At 41.6% G+C, this 16,245-nt stretch overlaps 1 protein-coding gene across 3 annotated transcripts in view; it reads left to right on the top strand.

Annotated features, from left to right (window-relative positions):
• LOC146318111 (low-density lipoprotein receptor-related protein 8-like) overlaps nt 1–13,659 on the top strand; it is a 118,243-nt gene extending 104,584 nt beyond the window's left edge. Inside the window, exons 12-18 of one of the 3 annotated variants that reach the window (XM_084731609.1) lie at nt 367–485; nt 1,804–1,943; nt 5,125–5,266; nt 6,614–6,766; nt 7,657–7,947; nt 9,739–9,807; nt 11,789–13,659. In XM_084731609.1, coding sequence (XP_084587735.1) covers nt 367–485; nt 1,804–1,943; nt 5,125–5,266; nt 6,614–6,766; nt 7,657–7,947; nt 9,739–9,807; nt 11,789–12,129 — 1,255 coding nt within the window. In that variant the 3' untranslated portion in view covers nt 12,130–13,659. The remainder of the gene's footprint in view (nt 1–366; nt 486–1,803; nt 1,944–5,124; nt 5,267–6,613; nt 6,767–7,656; nt 7,948–9,738; nt 9,808–11,788) is intronic. The other 2 variants (XM_084731611.1, XM_084731610.1) reach the window with 2 other exon arrangements.
• The last annotated feature ends 2,586 nt before the right edge of the window (nt 13,660–16,245 follow it).

Here is a 16,245-nt window from a genome sequence, read left to right on the forward strand (position 1 = left end):
TAGCAGCATTGCTTTTCTGTCATCTTGCCAGTGCAAAAATGTTGGTGCAGTCCTCATGATAAATATAGAAGACTTCTATCTGACTCATTAGTACCTAAAAAAAAAAGTGAGGCACGACGTTAGTAACTCAGCCCCCTGGTCTCTGGTAGCAGTTTCTTTGTTATATGACAGCTGCCAGTCTGAATAGACGATGTGAAGAGCAACACCCTCAGAAAAACTTGAAAAACTTACTAAAATCTTTAACAAAATAGTTCCAGACAAAGTCATTGATTGAAGAGCATCCCTATATGACTGTGACATTATGACTTTCACATTTCTTGCTGAGTGCAGCATCACAACACAATATGTTTCCTTTGTTCAACCCAGCTTCATGTACTGGTCAGACTGGGGCACGCAAGCCAAGATAGAGAAGGCCGGGATGAATGGAGTGGACCGACAGGTGCTGGTGGCTGATAACATTGAATGGCCTAATGGCATCACACTAGGTGAGAGGAGAGCAATTTTTGTCCTTATGTTATGTGTTACACGCTGACATGTTTCCACTTACTTGGCAAATGTGTGTTGCTAAATGTGCTTGAACATTGATAAAGCAGTGTAGATACTTGATTGGCTGCTGCTGTGTGTTTCCATCTGTGCTGTTGCCATATTTGAGTGGTCAAGATCTGCTAGTATACAAATACAGTTGTACTGACAGACACAGATTTCAGTGCAAAATTGACTGTAACTTGGATAATGCTGAACTGATTTTCATGAAATTTGTTTGTTATATAAATTAAACATGATACTGGTTACTCACTGTAATTAAATTCGGTTACTGGGGTTGATCTAATCAGCTCTATGCCAAAACAGTTGTTGAAGAAGTTGTAGCACTTCAGAAGAAGAGTCACAACTTCCACTGCGACATACCAGCTCTGATGAATAGGCAACTTCAAGTGTAAATTATTTTTATTACTATTATTGTTGTTAATTATTAATTTCAGCTTTAGCAAGATTCTCCAAAAATGTAGACTTCTATATCAGTTATATTGCTTTAAAGCTGCCTGTAGGCATGTTATTTTATTAATAATTATTTAGATTCATTAATAAAATTTATATATATTTTTTTTTTTTTTCAACTTAAGAGAATATCTTTACTAGAGCAAGATAGATATATTGGTCAGTTAATATTATCTGCCGGATATTTGCCTATCACAACCATAGTGGACATGATTTTGTTTATATTTGAACTTATTTCTTTTTTCAGGTGTATTATTAAAAATACTGGTATCATTATCAACATCTGGTATCACTTTGGACAGTAAAGTTTACTGCCTCCTTTACGTATCTCACGTTTATGACAAACCGCATTTCATGAAAGAATTAAGTGAGCTACTGTCGTATTGAAATTCCTTGCAGATCTTGACCTCTCCAATATGGCGGCTGGGCAGACGCACGTCAAATCATTTCTACTGTTGCACAGTCCTGAAAAAAGAGCTAATGCACTCAATCAACTCATTGTCGGTAAAGGTCAGAAGAAAATGAAATAGTGAGGGGTAAATGTTAAATGATGGCACAAAAAATGATTTCTAAAGTTATCACAGTTGCTTTTAAATGTGATATTTGAAGTGTTTAAGAAGTTATAGATCGACACAGTAAAACTTGCAGTGGTGTAATCGTGAGAATCTGACATTTTAAAACCTAATCAATATCACCTAAAGGGATTTGTTGGTCAGAGTGCAGGAGTGCTTGCCGCAAAGACAATCAATTTCTACTCAGGCTTGGGAAAGTCCTATCCATGTGTGTGTGTGTATGTGTGTTTCCCAGACGTAGCCAACAGGCGTCTGTACTGGGTGGATTCAAAGCTGCACCTCATAGCCAGCGTGGACCTGAACGGAGCTCACCGCAGGACTCACATGTCGTCCGCAGAGAGGCTGGGACACCCCTACGCTCTGGCTGTTTTTGAGGTTTGTGCGCGACAGATTTCAATGATGTCGGTCCGCTGTTCCTGATATCATCCAGCCTCCCACATCTCATCATATCTACATCTCTCTCATCAGCCTCACAGGGGCCTGCAGTGTGGCTGGGAGTTTGAGTGTAATGACTGTTAAATTCAATTTACTTTATGCTCAGTTTCTGTGTGTGTGTGTGTGTGTGTGTGTGTGTGTGTGTGTGTGTGTGTGTGTGTGTGTGTGTGTGTGTGTGTGTGTGTGTGTGTGTGTGTGTGTCCATGTGGGATTGTCTGGCAGAGCATACTAAACAGAAGACAGCTATAAGGAGTAGAGAGCAGCCTGAAGCAGCCCACACACTCATGCTTTTGGTCATCAGCCAGCGTCCTTGTGTGTGTGTGTGTGTGTGTGTGTGTGTGATCTATCATGTCCATCACAGACATTTAAATCTGGCTTCGTGCCAAGCAGTCCTGCAAATCTGCTGCCTCACGGCCTCTGTGTTGTGTGTGTACAAGCATGCATCTGCTCACAAACTCTTGTCTGGGGTTTTTCTGTTGTTGCCACTGCAGCAAAGTCCCAGCCGGCTTCAGATGGGTGGTAATGACACCACCCATGTGGCCTATTCCCCAGTGGGACTCCTCTCAGAGGGAACTGGTCTCAGTGGAAGCAGGGATACAGGTTTCATTCAGCAAGCAGACCAGATGTACAAGCATGAGTCATTTAAAATATCCACTTTGGTTTGAATTACATCTGTGTGCTACGTGGTCATGAAACTTGTCCCAGGTGACTTTTTAAGTCGAAACACAGACACTGGATTCAAATGTCCCTCCTTGAGTAGCAAGTCTTTGCAGACTTGATCTAAAAAAAATGAGGTGGAAAGAATATCCAGATCCTTTAGTAAAAGTACAGATGTTATCAGAAGGTATCAGAAGTAAAACTACACATTTTGCAGAATGACTCTGTTCAGTGTTATACTGTTATACTGTATGTTATAATATTGGATTATTATTGAGCTATTCAATAATAACACTTTCTTTTGAGGGGTGTGCATAAGACTGTGAGTACACTGTCATGAACATGAAGGAGTCTTTATGAGTTTTGTCATTAAGTGTCACTTGGTCAATTATGTCATGATAATGTAAGGTTGACATTGTTTGAGAGGTTCTTGCTATGACAACTTGACTTTAACCAAGAGAGTTTGACAACAAGTACAAGTACCAAGGTGGTTTTCTTACCAGGTTTGGCTCTTGGCACCCTGGGGCCGAGTCAGATAAGTAGGCGCCTAGCTAGCCTACTTTAGCAAAAAGTAAACTATCTAACTGCTGTCTGTTAACTCTGTACACTACATCCCCTTGCAATTGCCACCCCTTGCGAGGTGGAGCTGATATAAATTGCTTAACTATTGATGGGCAGTTGAGTCTATAAAACTGCATCACATTTCATATGTATTTATGTTTTGTATAATACGTAAAATCTCAATCTGCAAAGTAACATATAACTATAACTCCCCTCTGAAATGTAGTGGAGTAGAAGTATAAAGCAGCATAAAATGGAGCAAGTCAAGGGCCAAAACATTCACACTTAAGTACAGTACTTGAGTGAAATAGAATATAGTTAGATTAAATTGTTCACAGGTCTTTTCTGTTTTTCTCACAGTTTTTATTTTTCAGAACGAAAATACCAATATAGTTAAGTTGTCCAGGCATAACCTTGAGGATTTTCTGAACTCTGCTGTTAGTCCACCCTGCAGGCTGCTCTGTAGTGTAACTCAGAAAAATGATGATAAACGCCCTCTGGTGTAATACGTAATCGATCAGGGGCTTCTCTGCTCTCTGCCCTGTTGTTTACAAGGTGACCTTCTTGTTCAGGATGCTGAACATCCTTGTATTATTGAGCTGAGCTTGTTGTATTGTACAACGCATTACCATCTCCTTCTTACTCCATGATGTGACTCAACATAAATGCACACACACACTCATGTTGTGTGAGGCTTATTGTGTCGACACACACTGGATTTTAGCCTGTAGTTTCTAAGGCAACTGCAAAAAATGTCAGCTCCAGTCTAAAACTGTCTTTTTAAACTGTTGAGAGATGGAACTGGGGAAACAAAGCAAACAAATCAATTAATAAAGAACAAGCACAGTTAAAATGTGCCTCTGAGCGACCATATTTTGATCTAAATTGCATGTTTTTAATGATTTAAGATGCTGTAACAAATCAGAAAGGATGTGCAGACACTTGAAATCTATAAAAAGAAAACCAGCAGATAGATTCAATCTTCTTCCGCAACAAGCTGTGACAGTCCTAGTTATTACATGCCTGCTGTTTCTTAGTTACCGTTAAACCTCTGCATATACATTTCCTTGATGCATTCATCCCCTTGTATTATTTTCAACGAAAGCTAAATTAGCACTCTCTCTCTCTCCTCTGCAAAACATAATGAATTAGACTATGTGTGGCAACAAATATTTATCAGTGCATATTTCACTTGTGCTAATTTTCCCTCTATTGTTTTTACTCAGATAAATAAGTCTTGTGAGTACCCCGAGCTGAGGATTTACAGCGGTTAGGCCTGTGTTTTCTCCCACAGTCTACATCTCATGTCTCTGTGTTAGGTCACTTGTTTGAGGGGGGATTGACGCAGGTTGGCTGCAGTGGGCGAAACGTCAGTGTCGGGCTTGCTTTGACCCCACTCCAGAGAGGACCGATGGAAATGTGAATCACCACAGCTCGCTTTGAATCGGCATGGACGAAAGTGACAACAGAAAAGCCCCTCAAGAGTTGTTGTGACATCATTTAAAACCAAAAATGTTACACGCTGGAGGAAGCAGAGGAAAAGTCAGAGGATCATCCAAGTTATTAGAATTCGTCCTTGGGGGACAGAAAATGTCAACAGTTGTTGAAACATTTCAGGTCTGCAAAGTGGTGAACCGACCGACAGACATTGCCATCCCTAGAGCCGTGCCGCGATCGTGACTAAAGGTCCAGGTGACTGGACAGCGTACAAACAACAAACCCAGCAACATTAGTACCCGTCATCCTCAACAGCATCAGTTTAACATCAGAAAAAGTTACCACCCAAGTTGTTGTAATTTCCCAGTTTCCCAGTGTGTGCCCTCAGCTTCAAGTCCAACACAACCCTCACTAACTTGATGTCTGTGTTACCCATATTAACACAATGATTCTCCCTGCGTTTCAGGACCGTATCTACTGGACAGACAGAGACAGGGCTGCGGTCTTCATGGCCAACAGGTTGACCGGTCAAGACGTCCACACGCTGGCTGAAAACCTCAACGACCCACATGACATTGTGGTCTTCCACCAGCTCCGTCAGCCACAAGGTGTGTGTACAGTATGAGTGTGGGACTTTGTGACATCTGTTCATTTCAGCTTCACGTTCCTCCCCTCGCCGTGACTGTGTGAGTCTCATCTCTGCGACCGTGTTTCCTCCGTGGGTCCTTGTCAACCCAGGCACATGAATAAATGATACTGAGGCTTGTGACTACGGTGGAGGGATCAAAGCGTTGGGAGCAGCAGTACATTCACACATCTGTCAAAACCCTGCCTCCAACCCGATTTCATCTAACAGGACAATCCAGATTTAAGTCAAACTGAACAGAGCTCTTAATCATGAATGTGGTGGCCATGTATTTCCTTTCTTGTGTGTCAGTTTCCATATCTGTCTCTGCCTGTCTGTCCCTTTGTATTCCTACCTTTCAGTGTCTGGGCCCATTTATATTTTAATCTTTCACTGTATTTCATCACCGTCTTTCCACTTCGATCTTCATACATTCCTGTCTTTCCCAGGTCGTATCTAAACAAGAGCGGTACACTCTTAGAAATGAAGGTGCTTGTCCCCGTAAGAGAACCTTTCCACCTGTTAAGGGTGCTAACAAGAAACCAGCCAGGGGGTTCTACCAGAATCCCTTTTATATTCCAATGTTTTATCTAGTACTCAACCAGGAGGTTCTACTGCAAACCCTTTTATATTGCAAGGGTTATGTCCAGAACCCAATTTAGGAGGTTATACCGCAAATCTTTGCATATTCCAAGAGTTTCATCTAGAACTAAACCACAGGGTTCTACCCTAAATCCATTTTATATTCCATGGGTTTTATCTAGACCCACCCAAGGGTCTACTGCAAAACTTTTTATATTCAAGAGAGGAGAGGCCTTTTATTTTATGGTACATATAACCTTTGACAAAAGAGTTTTTCAAGGATTTCAACAATCCTTTCATCCAAATAGGGTTCTTTGGATGACAGTGGCTCTAAATGAAACCCGTAAGAGTCCTCGACGAGCCTTTCAAAAAGGGTTCTCCAGAAGCAAATGTTTGTGAGTAGAGCCTCAGCCCTTCAGCAAGAACCCTTGTGGAACCCTTATTTCTAAGAGTGTACCTGCCACAGTAGCACAGGAACTGCTTAATATTTACAGCAGGTTTCTGTTTGTTGCCACATTTTATCCTTTGCATTCTTTCAGATTTTGTTTACTGAAAGAACAGGGCTTTGTTGAAAGGGAATACAGCAGCGTTCACAGTGGAGAACAATAAAGTGTAGCAACTTCTGCTGTCTCTGTCTGACTCTCTGCTATCTCCCCATGTTGAATAAGTGATAATCTTATTTATATAACCATACCCATAACTGTGTAATTTTCCATTCCTCTCTCTTTCTCTCTGTCACTGTCTCCAGGCCCAGACAGCTGTAATCTGGGCAGTGTGGCCAATGGAGGCTGTGAGTACTTGTGTCTTAAGGCTCCGCAGATTACCGAACACTCACCCAAGTACACCTGCGCCTGCCCCGACGGACAGGACCTGGGGCCCGATATGAGGGGCTGCGTGCCAGGTGAGCGTGTTTATGAGTTGTAATTGAGACTTTTTAGTAATCAATAGCACCTAAAGGGATTTGTTGGGCAGAGTGCCACGGTGCTTACTGTGTAGATAATCAGATTCTGCTTCACTTAAGGAAGCTCTTGTCTATTATATAGCAGTTTTACACAGTTACAAAGTGCTTCACAGTTACAACAACAGAGCAAAAGATGCCAGGAGAATAAAAAAGAATTTCTTCATTTTCTTCATAAAATGAACACAATTATGAATTGGACACAATGGAATATAGAGTTAGGGTTAGAATTTTTTCCCAGGAGGGCAAAGTCATGACCATGCCCTACTCTGCCTCTGATTGGCTAGTGCTCATTCCCTTTGCTGGTTGTGTAGGTTAGGTTTAAACATGAGGATTGATTGGTTAAAGTTACAAGGAAGAATATCAGCATCATACAATGAGAGGCAGAGTAGGGTGGGTTATGACTTTCCCATCCTGGGGAAATAATTAGTATCTATAGCCCCATGTGAAATAACTGTAGTTCAGCGCCTGATAAATTTCTTTTTTCAAGATAAAACTGCCCATTTTAGAGTGCCATTTCATCTTGACTTTAAATCCGCAGGATTTGTCAGTTGCTGTTTGTAAATGTACCTGACAGATGGTTTATTATTCAGTCTCATTCCTAGGATGTCAAATACAGACATTTCTTCGTCTGGCGGGTTGTGGATGATGATTGAGAGGGATTAATTTTGTATGAGTCATTGTTTTGGGAAAAATCCTCCATAGTTTTCCATTAAGGTTCTAGAGAAATACATCAGACTTGAAATCACATTCTTGGAACTTTAACACGTCTACAATAATTCAGTTTCTTGAGCTTTCTGTTGTACTGTACTGTGCTCTTCCTGTCTTTGCAGCAGCACCAAGAAATGACATGACACCGACACCCTCACCTCCTGCTGGATTTACAACTGGCACCAGAGCGACTGTTGCTGAAGACTTCCCACCTCCTTCGGGGGGAGTATCACAGGCGGACGCCACGCCACACCTGACCACAGCTCCATCTGGTGCCCCTGATCTCCTCACACCGCTCTCCACACTGAAGCCTATGTCATCACAGGAGTCAAAGGCACTGGGCTCCCACTCCACCGCCACCACCATGGTCATCTCCACCACGCCTGCAGGGGACAGTAGCGTCTCTCAACACTGTAAGTGGACTCTGAATTCAAAGTGAAATTTATCAAGGCTGCTTATTTGACTGTTCATGGTTTGATTTGTAAACTAGTTTAAAATAAAGAAAGATTCAATTTAAACCTCAATTTAGTGTTTACTCTAAATCTAGATTAAATTTATTTCTGCTGCACCATAACTTTAAACTGTGAAAAAACTGTGATCCAGTCTTAAGTTTAAACTTAAACTTGAGGAGCTTGATTGATTGATTAGCAATAATAAGGCTAACCAGGCTAACTAACTTTTTATTTAGCTAGCAAACAGTGTAATATTTTCTTAAGTTTTCTGCTGGCTAGCAAACAATTTAATGTTATTTTTCTCTTTTTAGCTAGCTAGAAACAATATAGCTATCAAACAAATTAACTTTTTTAATCTTTTGGCCAGCTAGCAAATAATATAAGATTTTGTTAAGTGTCTAGCTAGCTAGCAAATAATATAAAGATTTTTGTTTTTAGCTGACTAACAAACAATGTGATGTTATATTAACTTATTAGCTAGCTACTAAACAATATACATTTTTTTGTTTGTTTTGTTAACCTTTTAGCTAGCTAGCAAAGATTGAAACATTGTTTTTGTTTGTTTGTTTTTGTTTTTAGTCAGCTAACAAACAATAGAATTGTTTTCTTACTTGTCAGCTAGCTGCCAAACAAAGTAAAGTTTTGTCAAAGCTAGCAAACAATGTAATGTTTTTCAGGCAATAGCAGGAGAAGCCATTTGAACTTAACTAGGTCCCAACAGCACTCAAATGAATTCTTATTTATTCATCTATTTTCATTTGGGTTAGCAAGCATCTCCTTATTGATTAAACTATTTCATTAACTTGGATTTACTAAACTGAGATAACAGTTGTTAATTGTGCCGCCTTAGCTCTGCTTAATTTTAAATCTGGATTTACTAATTTTTAACCTAGGTTTTCAAAACTCTGAATAGACCTACTCTTAGTTTGAATTTATCTTTGCTGTGCAACCCTCTCTATAACATTTTTCATGTGACCCCTCGGGGTCCTCCGTATAATTTAGAAAGGGCAGAGTGGCCCATTGAGGACTTATCAAGCAATGTGGCCTAATTCTCTGACAAAGCGGCACTTTCACCTGAGCGTCCTCATCTCCTGCCAAGTACCACATCCTATAGTCCTACTGGCACTCATAATGTAGCTAACAACCTCACCCTCACTGTAATGATGACACTAAAGTGAGATACCTACTAGCCCTAACAACCACGCTCCACTGACTTTAATAAGAGTGATGGATGGCACCTTGACACCTTGAAAATGTCGCCTTTCCCTCCATAAATCGAGCTCTGTGTGGGCCGTAGGCTGTTGTATGTCCACGAGGGCATGCATGCACTTGTGCGACTGTACATAAATAAGCATGTTTGTGACTCTGTGATATGTAAATGCCTGTGAGATGGAGCATGGATGGATGAGGTGTAGGAGGTTGGGGTTAGTGTCAAGGTCATACTCCTGCAAAATGCCAAGCAACTCATCATTTTTCTCCCCCTCTTTCATTCTCATTCCAAACGCTTTTTCTCTATCTGTGTCTCTTTGTAAAACACTCACAGCCGTGCACGCATGATCACCCGCTCTGTTTTATCTCACTCCTCTTCCACCGGCTCCCCCCTTCCTGCCTCCCCTAGCCTGCTTTATCTCTCACTCTATTTCTCACATATTTTTTATCCCCGTACACTTTCTCACTCTTATCCCCTCTCGCTCTGCTGTCTGTTCTGACTCTCGCTCTAACTCCTCTCTCTCGTTCCGTCTCTCTCTTCAGCTGGAAGCGAGCATTTCCTCCTGGGCGAGAACCTGACAGTGGCTGTTTTGGGAGTGGTCATCCCCATCGGTAAGTCACCCGGAGCGTTCTTGTCTGTGTCTGTCTGTCCGCACTGAGGGCCCGCAGGGCTGCATAAAGCTGCTGTCGACCTACTGCCCGTGGCCACTCTGTTTGTAGTCCATTCACACTGAGCCTGCTGCAGCAGGATGAGAGAAGCCTGGCCCACAGGTCTTCCTCGCTGACGTTTCTCAGGAGTCATTTTCTGTGCGTCTGACATTGCTGCCACACCACATTATTCACTTCACACTGTGTTGTTGTGTTGGGTTCTGCTACAGCCAGACTTGTCAGTAGACCTTTTGTCTCTGTGTAGTTAGTGTACTATAGTGCAGTTAGAAAGCAGGTAATGGATAGGTGCATCAAAAAAATTACAGAAATTACAGAAAATGTTACCACTAGTGGTATGTATCCAGACAGAGGCTGTTTACACTTGGCATTAACATGTGTCTTGATCTGATCACTAATACAAACCCCAACTCCAAAAAGTTGGGATGATGTGTAAAATGTAAATAAAAACAGAAAGCTATGATTTACAGATTCCTTTCAAATTATATTCAATTGAATACGGTACAGAGACAAAATATTTAACAAACTTTATTGGTTTTTGTTAACATGCACTCAGTCTGAATTTGATGCCTGCAATATGTTTCAAAAAAGTTGGGGGCAACAAAAGAAACATTGAATCATTGTGACCTTTGACCTGTCAAGTGCCACTGCATTAAAAACCAGCATGAAAGGATATATCAACAACGTCCAGAAACACCGCTGGCTTCTCTTAGACCTGAGCTGGTCTGATGAGTCCATATTTAAATTGTTTTTGGGCCATCCAGATTGTTACTAGCACCAGTTTCAAAAGCCCATGGTATCATGGGTATCTGTTAAATCTGTGAAGGCTGAAAGGTGCATACAGGGCATACAGAGCAATAAATATATATATACAAAGTTAGCTTCATTAGTCATTTGAAAATGCTGCCTGTTGCTTAACTTAAAATATAATATTTGATGGCTACATGCATAATGTCTTCCTAAAAGACATTAACATAACCTTGTTTGTCGTCATAGCTTACAAATTCTTCATGTTTTCAAAAAGAATGGTTTCACTTTTAAACCTTGTAGGCTTGAGGACTCACTGATGTGTTTGGCCAGCATAACTCTGTTTCAGGTAACTGTAGCTCGGGTTATTGGAGCGTAAACTCCCAGCAGAGACATGATGATTGGACAATAACTGTCAATTTGTGGTGTTCAGAGCATTGAAAAATTACATTTAAAAAATTCGACATCTTTTTTCCAGAAAATGCGTCCCTGTTACTCTGGTTAATGGAGCTGCTGCCTTATAGAGGGATACAGTCTGATGAAAAGATTAATTTTCCCTGGGAATATTTTCTCTCGAGCTGGTCCTGCTTTGACACCACTTGCGGAAAGAAATACACAGCATTTGTAGAAAATGTTACTGTAGATCTCTCTTTGCATCTTTTGAGTATGAGCAAACAAAAGCAACACTATGACAGAGCCAGTGAGTTCAGATGGACCAAACGTCATAAGGTGAACAGACAGTACAGGAGAGAAAAAGAGATGCCAATAAAGCGTGCAAGCTTTATGGGTGCTTTATTGGTGTAATTCAATAAAGCATTATTAAATTACATTGCTTATTCAAGGACACATTTGCTGAGGATGATTTGCCAAGAGATTGTGATGTAATGTGATAGTTTAAATTTTTGGTCCCCAAGGATAGTTTAAAACTAATTTACTCCTGCCAGGCCACTAATGATGTTTCACGCTGCTGATTTAGAGACCATGTGACCCGACTTTGACCCAGTGTTTAGCCAAGCCACCCACACACACAACCTCTCTACCGCTGCCCCCTGCCCTCTCTGTCCCCTGCATGCCTGTTCTGCTCCTCTCCGTGCCTCTCATTTCACGCCATGGACTCGTTATGCCTTGTTAACGCTCCCCCCTTCCCGTGTCCCTGCCGCTGTGTGTTAAACGCATGCAGTTCCTATTGTTGCCACAGTGGTGTTCGGCCTGGTGTGCGCCGGCGTCTACCTGGTGTGGCGCAACTGGCGGCGCAACTCCACCAAGAGCATGAACTTTGACAACCCCGTCTACCGAAAGACCACCGGCGAGGGCGAGGAGGACGAGATCCACATCGGGCGGACCGACGGCATGGGCCACCACGCGCACCACCACCCGTACCCGCAGGGCGTCAACATGGGAGTCGTCGGAGCGGGAGGCGGCACCTGCCCGCAGTTCATTGCCCTGCCGCTTGGGGGCAGCATGCCTGACCCGGGGACTCACTGGTACACAGAGCAGCCCATGCTCTCCACCGCGAAGTGACCCATGAGCGCAGATTGCGGGGAAGATGGCCGCTCAGGCACACGCACACACAGTAAGGTCAGGGGTGACTTGGACTGAGTTTGCAGAAGGGACGAACAACATATCATCAAGTGTTACATGCAGCCATTCACAGCCAATGTTCTATGCCAATTTCCATTTGAAAAACAGCAGCATTAATAAGACTAACATGATTCTTTAAACAAACGTTTCATACCTTTTCTGCGCTGGAGCTGGATCTACTTTTTCTCCAGTAAATTAGTTACAGAATAATTAATGTGTTATAATGTGTTCCCAGCAATGACCTAAACTGGAAATAGGAGTCAGACTGGTTCTTTTTTGAGTGAGGCGTGTGCTGTGTGTCTTATACTTTGTGACGGGGCTCGTACTGAGAGGTTCTGTTTCATCCTTGATATATTAATTTGGGCTTTGTGTTATTCCTGGTGGGCCTTAGAGCTCTGGGAACACTGTTTTGGAAAGAGGGGCTCTGAAACTGGGACAGCATCTGCGTTGATGGGACAATCTGTACAGATTCATGTTAGAATCGATGATAAATGTCATTACTGGTCTTTTGTAGTTAACATGTTCCTGGATGGGTTTTCTTTTGTGACATTTTTCCATTCTCCTGATTGCTTTTAAAGAACGTTTACCACCCACGTTATTTGCTTCCTCTCTAGTTCAGAGGAGAGCCTTTATGGGTGAGTTGTCTCACATTTCAGATTGCAGTTGAACAGAGTTTATTTGAGAGGTTATGTTTTCATTTGACCTCCAACACCCCAGAGTTTCAAGAGAGGGCGGCAGACTGGAAAAAAGAAATGGAGACATCCAGTATTTAGAACTTTGTTTCTATGACCAGAGAGCAGAGGTTAGGAGCTCTGTCATCTCTATTGTAACTTGTTTATGGGTGTTAAATGGTTTGAGAAAAGCAATAGGCTTGCAGCTCGCAGGCCGCAGTGTTACGTGGTCGACAGAATCCTCCAGTGTTAAGAATTTTATTTGATCACCCGCTTTTGACTGTGACAAATGCACACATAAGTACACACGGGGCGCAGTGATAGCTAATTCACGCTGTTCTCAAGGGGACAGAGACAATGTGCACTTGCCCCCGAAAACAAACAGCATGCATAATTGCACACCAACTGACAATGCAGCCATTCATTGTTCCAGGCAAGATGCACGCAGACACATACACAGACACGCGCATGCATGCACACATTCACAAAAGCAAGCTGGATGCCATAGCCTCCTCCTGAGAAGGCCGATATCTGAGCAGACAGTTTTGGATAGAGCCATGTGGGAGGGCCCAGCTGGTGGCTGCCTGATGAAAAAGACCTGTCATGTGATGTAACCACGGAAACTAAAATCAGACTGTGATGTAATGAGGTTGAGACCAAATTGTCCTATCAGTGAAAATGTTTTATGCTGGTTTAGTCCCGTCATTAACACTGTCCATTCATAAACCTTAAAGGGATAGTTTGGATTTTTTGATGTGGCGTTGGATGTGGTACTTATTGATAGTCGGTTTGTTAGCTAAAAATATGTTATATATTTGTTATATGCTGTTATATAAGACAAATATTGCTCTAGCCAAACCAACCAAACTCCACAGGCAAAGTCAGTCATTTTACTTCTCAGAACACAGGAGTTGTTGGTTTATCACTGCCTCGATCTGTTAGTTTGTTTGTGTTATTGTGTGACTTTGGTGAATGCTTTTAACACAATGAAGCCACACAATAATGCAAATGAACTAACAAATCGAGGCAGGAGTGGATCAGCAGCTGCAGTGTAATGAAACATAAAATTACTGATTTCTAGGGGTGGGGGAAATTTCCGATTCTTAGATGCATCGCGATTCGGACGTGGACGAATCTGAATCGATTCACAAACGTCCAAATTTCGATTATTTAAATCTGTTAATTAAAGTGATACAGAACCTTCTAAATAATGTGGAACTAAGAAGCGCGGTACGCGTCATGGGACACTTTGGGACGCGCACCTGGAGCGACACGCGCACAGCGGAAAACAAACATGGCCGACCGGCAGCCACCTCGCCATGAGGTCCAAACAGCTCCTTCTAATTTAAAAGCAGCCGTGTGGAAACACTTCGGCTTCTACAACGTCGACGGCGGAAGCGAACTGGACAAGAGCCACATTATATGTAAGCTGTGTCGAGCTAAAATAAAATACTTTGGCAACACAACAAACATGAGAAGCCGTAACTCGATTCCACCCGACGGAGGAGTCGGGGAGACGGCAGGCTGCTGTTGCTGCGGCTACTAGTGGCTACTGTTGGTACTTTCCAGTTTGCACATATTTCCAATAGTTTAATAAAATATAATCGAAATGAATTCTTATTACAAATGCCCTGTTTTTAAAAATTGCAAGTGACGAATGCTTATTCAATGAGACAAAAAGAAATGTGTTTGTGAAAAAGTGCATCAATATACATAAAGATGCATCAATAATCGTTTTATAATCGAATCGTAGCCCCTGAATCGTAATCGTAATCGAATCGGCAGGTGCCCAAAGATTCCCACCCCTACTGATTTCACCGATGGAGTTTGGTTGATTTGGAGAGACCAGTATTTGGATTATAAAACAGCGGTTTCTCCTCAGAAAAGGCTGTCTGATAGCAAATTGAAGTGATGAAAATATTATAAATATAGTGCACAATTAAACTGATGTTGATTTGATTTTTTTTTAGCTGGACTGTTTCAAAGTGGCTGAAAAACCTTTGGTTGCTGACTCAGTCCACAGCGCCTAACCACCACCTACTGTGGATAATATGCTAACTATCAATAAGTACCTCATACAACCCCATCAATCAATCCGAACTATCCCGTTAAAAATCTGTGTGTGTTTGTGTGTGCGTGCGTGTGTTAGTGTGCTTGCGTGCGTGTGTGTATCATTATTATGCATGTGAGTGCTAACGTTCATCCCACAGCCATATATTTGAACTGTTTTGTATGCTCTTTGTTGCACAACCCTCTTAGAATGCCTTCTGTATTGTGTATTGCATGGAAGAAAACAGTGTATGAAGATGTGTGGATACACAGGTGTGTAAGCGCGTGCGTGTGTGTTGTATGTGTGTGACAGTGTACGACACTGGAGAAGCTTTGAGGGTGCTTTTTGATTCATTGATTTGTAAATATGTTTTCATAAGGTTTTTGATAATGTATTATACAATTATGTAAAAGAGACGATGTACATAAGATTTTAGATAAAGTGTTGACAGGTATATTAATTTATTTGTATAAAAGGAGAGCACTGCATTCCCTGATTGTATCAAATCTGAATTATCCACCAAAGTGGTTTGTGTTGTTTCTTGCTGTGCATCGTTTAGCATCCTTTTTTGTGTGCACCCTTTCTTTCTTCGTTAGCCCACGTAAAACATGGTGTCCCCTCCCGGAGAACTCCCACATCTTTGCAACGCTTCCTAACCTTGGTGTTAATGAGATGACTGATTTTTGTTTATTTGTGCCTTTTTGTTTACTTTTTCATTTTCCTTTAGTATTTTTTCATGAAATGGACAGGGATCAGCCAACTACTGTACATGCAAAGATGATCTGTATTAAGACCAAACTGGTTCCACTTTTTGATTTTCTGTAATGGATTACTTTTGAATATCTCTATATATTGATATATAAAATCTGAGTGAAAATTTCCTTCATGTGTGCCATTTCATTTTCTTCTACAAAATAACAAATATCACACATTCAACAGACTCAAAGAGTAGATTTTTGTGTCATCTTCAAAGTGAGACTGTAAGTTATGCTGAGCTGCAAGTGGCAATAACAGGATATTGCCACATTGAGGCTCCTTTCATTTTTCAGATCTCTTAAATCAGCTGCGTTAAAACAGCACTTGTCATTTTTTTATATCAACAATTGGCCAAATGATTGTGTGTAATGTGAAAGGTGTTTGTCATAGTGACAAACTCAAAGAGAATTATTCCAAACCCCGCAGTTCCCCTCGGCTCTATGAAACTTTAAAGATGTTTTAGCTCATTGTTTTTGTTTTTTGAGGGCCACAAGTCTACTGTGTGGTTCTGTCTCCCCATTTCCAGAAGTTGCAGGCAGCTGTTTTCATTAATAACAATAACTCTAATAAACCCTGCCC

The sequence above is a fragment of the Lutjanus erythropterus genome, chromosome 12 (genome assembly GCF_056507025.1).
Source record: "Lutjanus erythropterus isolate fLutEry1 chromosome 12, fLutEry1.hap2, whole genome shotgun sequence".
In the NCBI taxonomy this organism is placed as follows: domain Eukaryota; kingdom Metazoa; phylum Chordata; class Actinopteri; order Lutjaniformes; family Lutjanidae; genus Lutjanus; species Lutjanus erythropterus.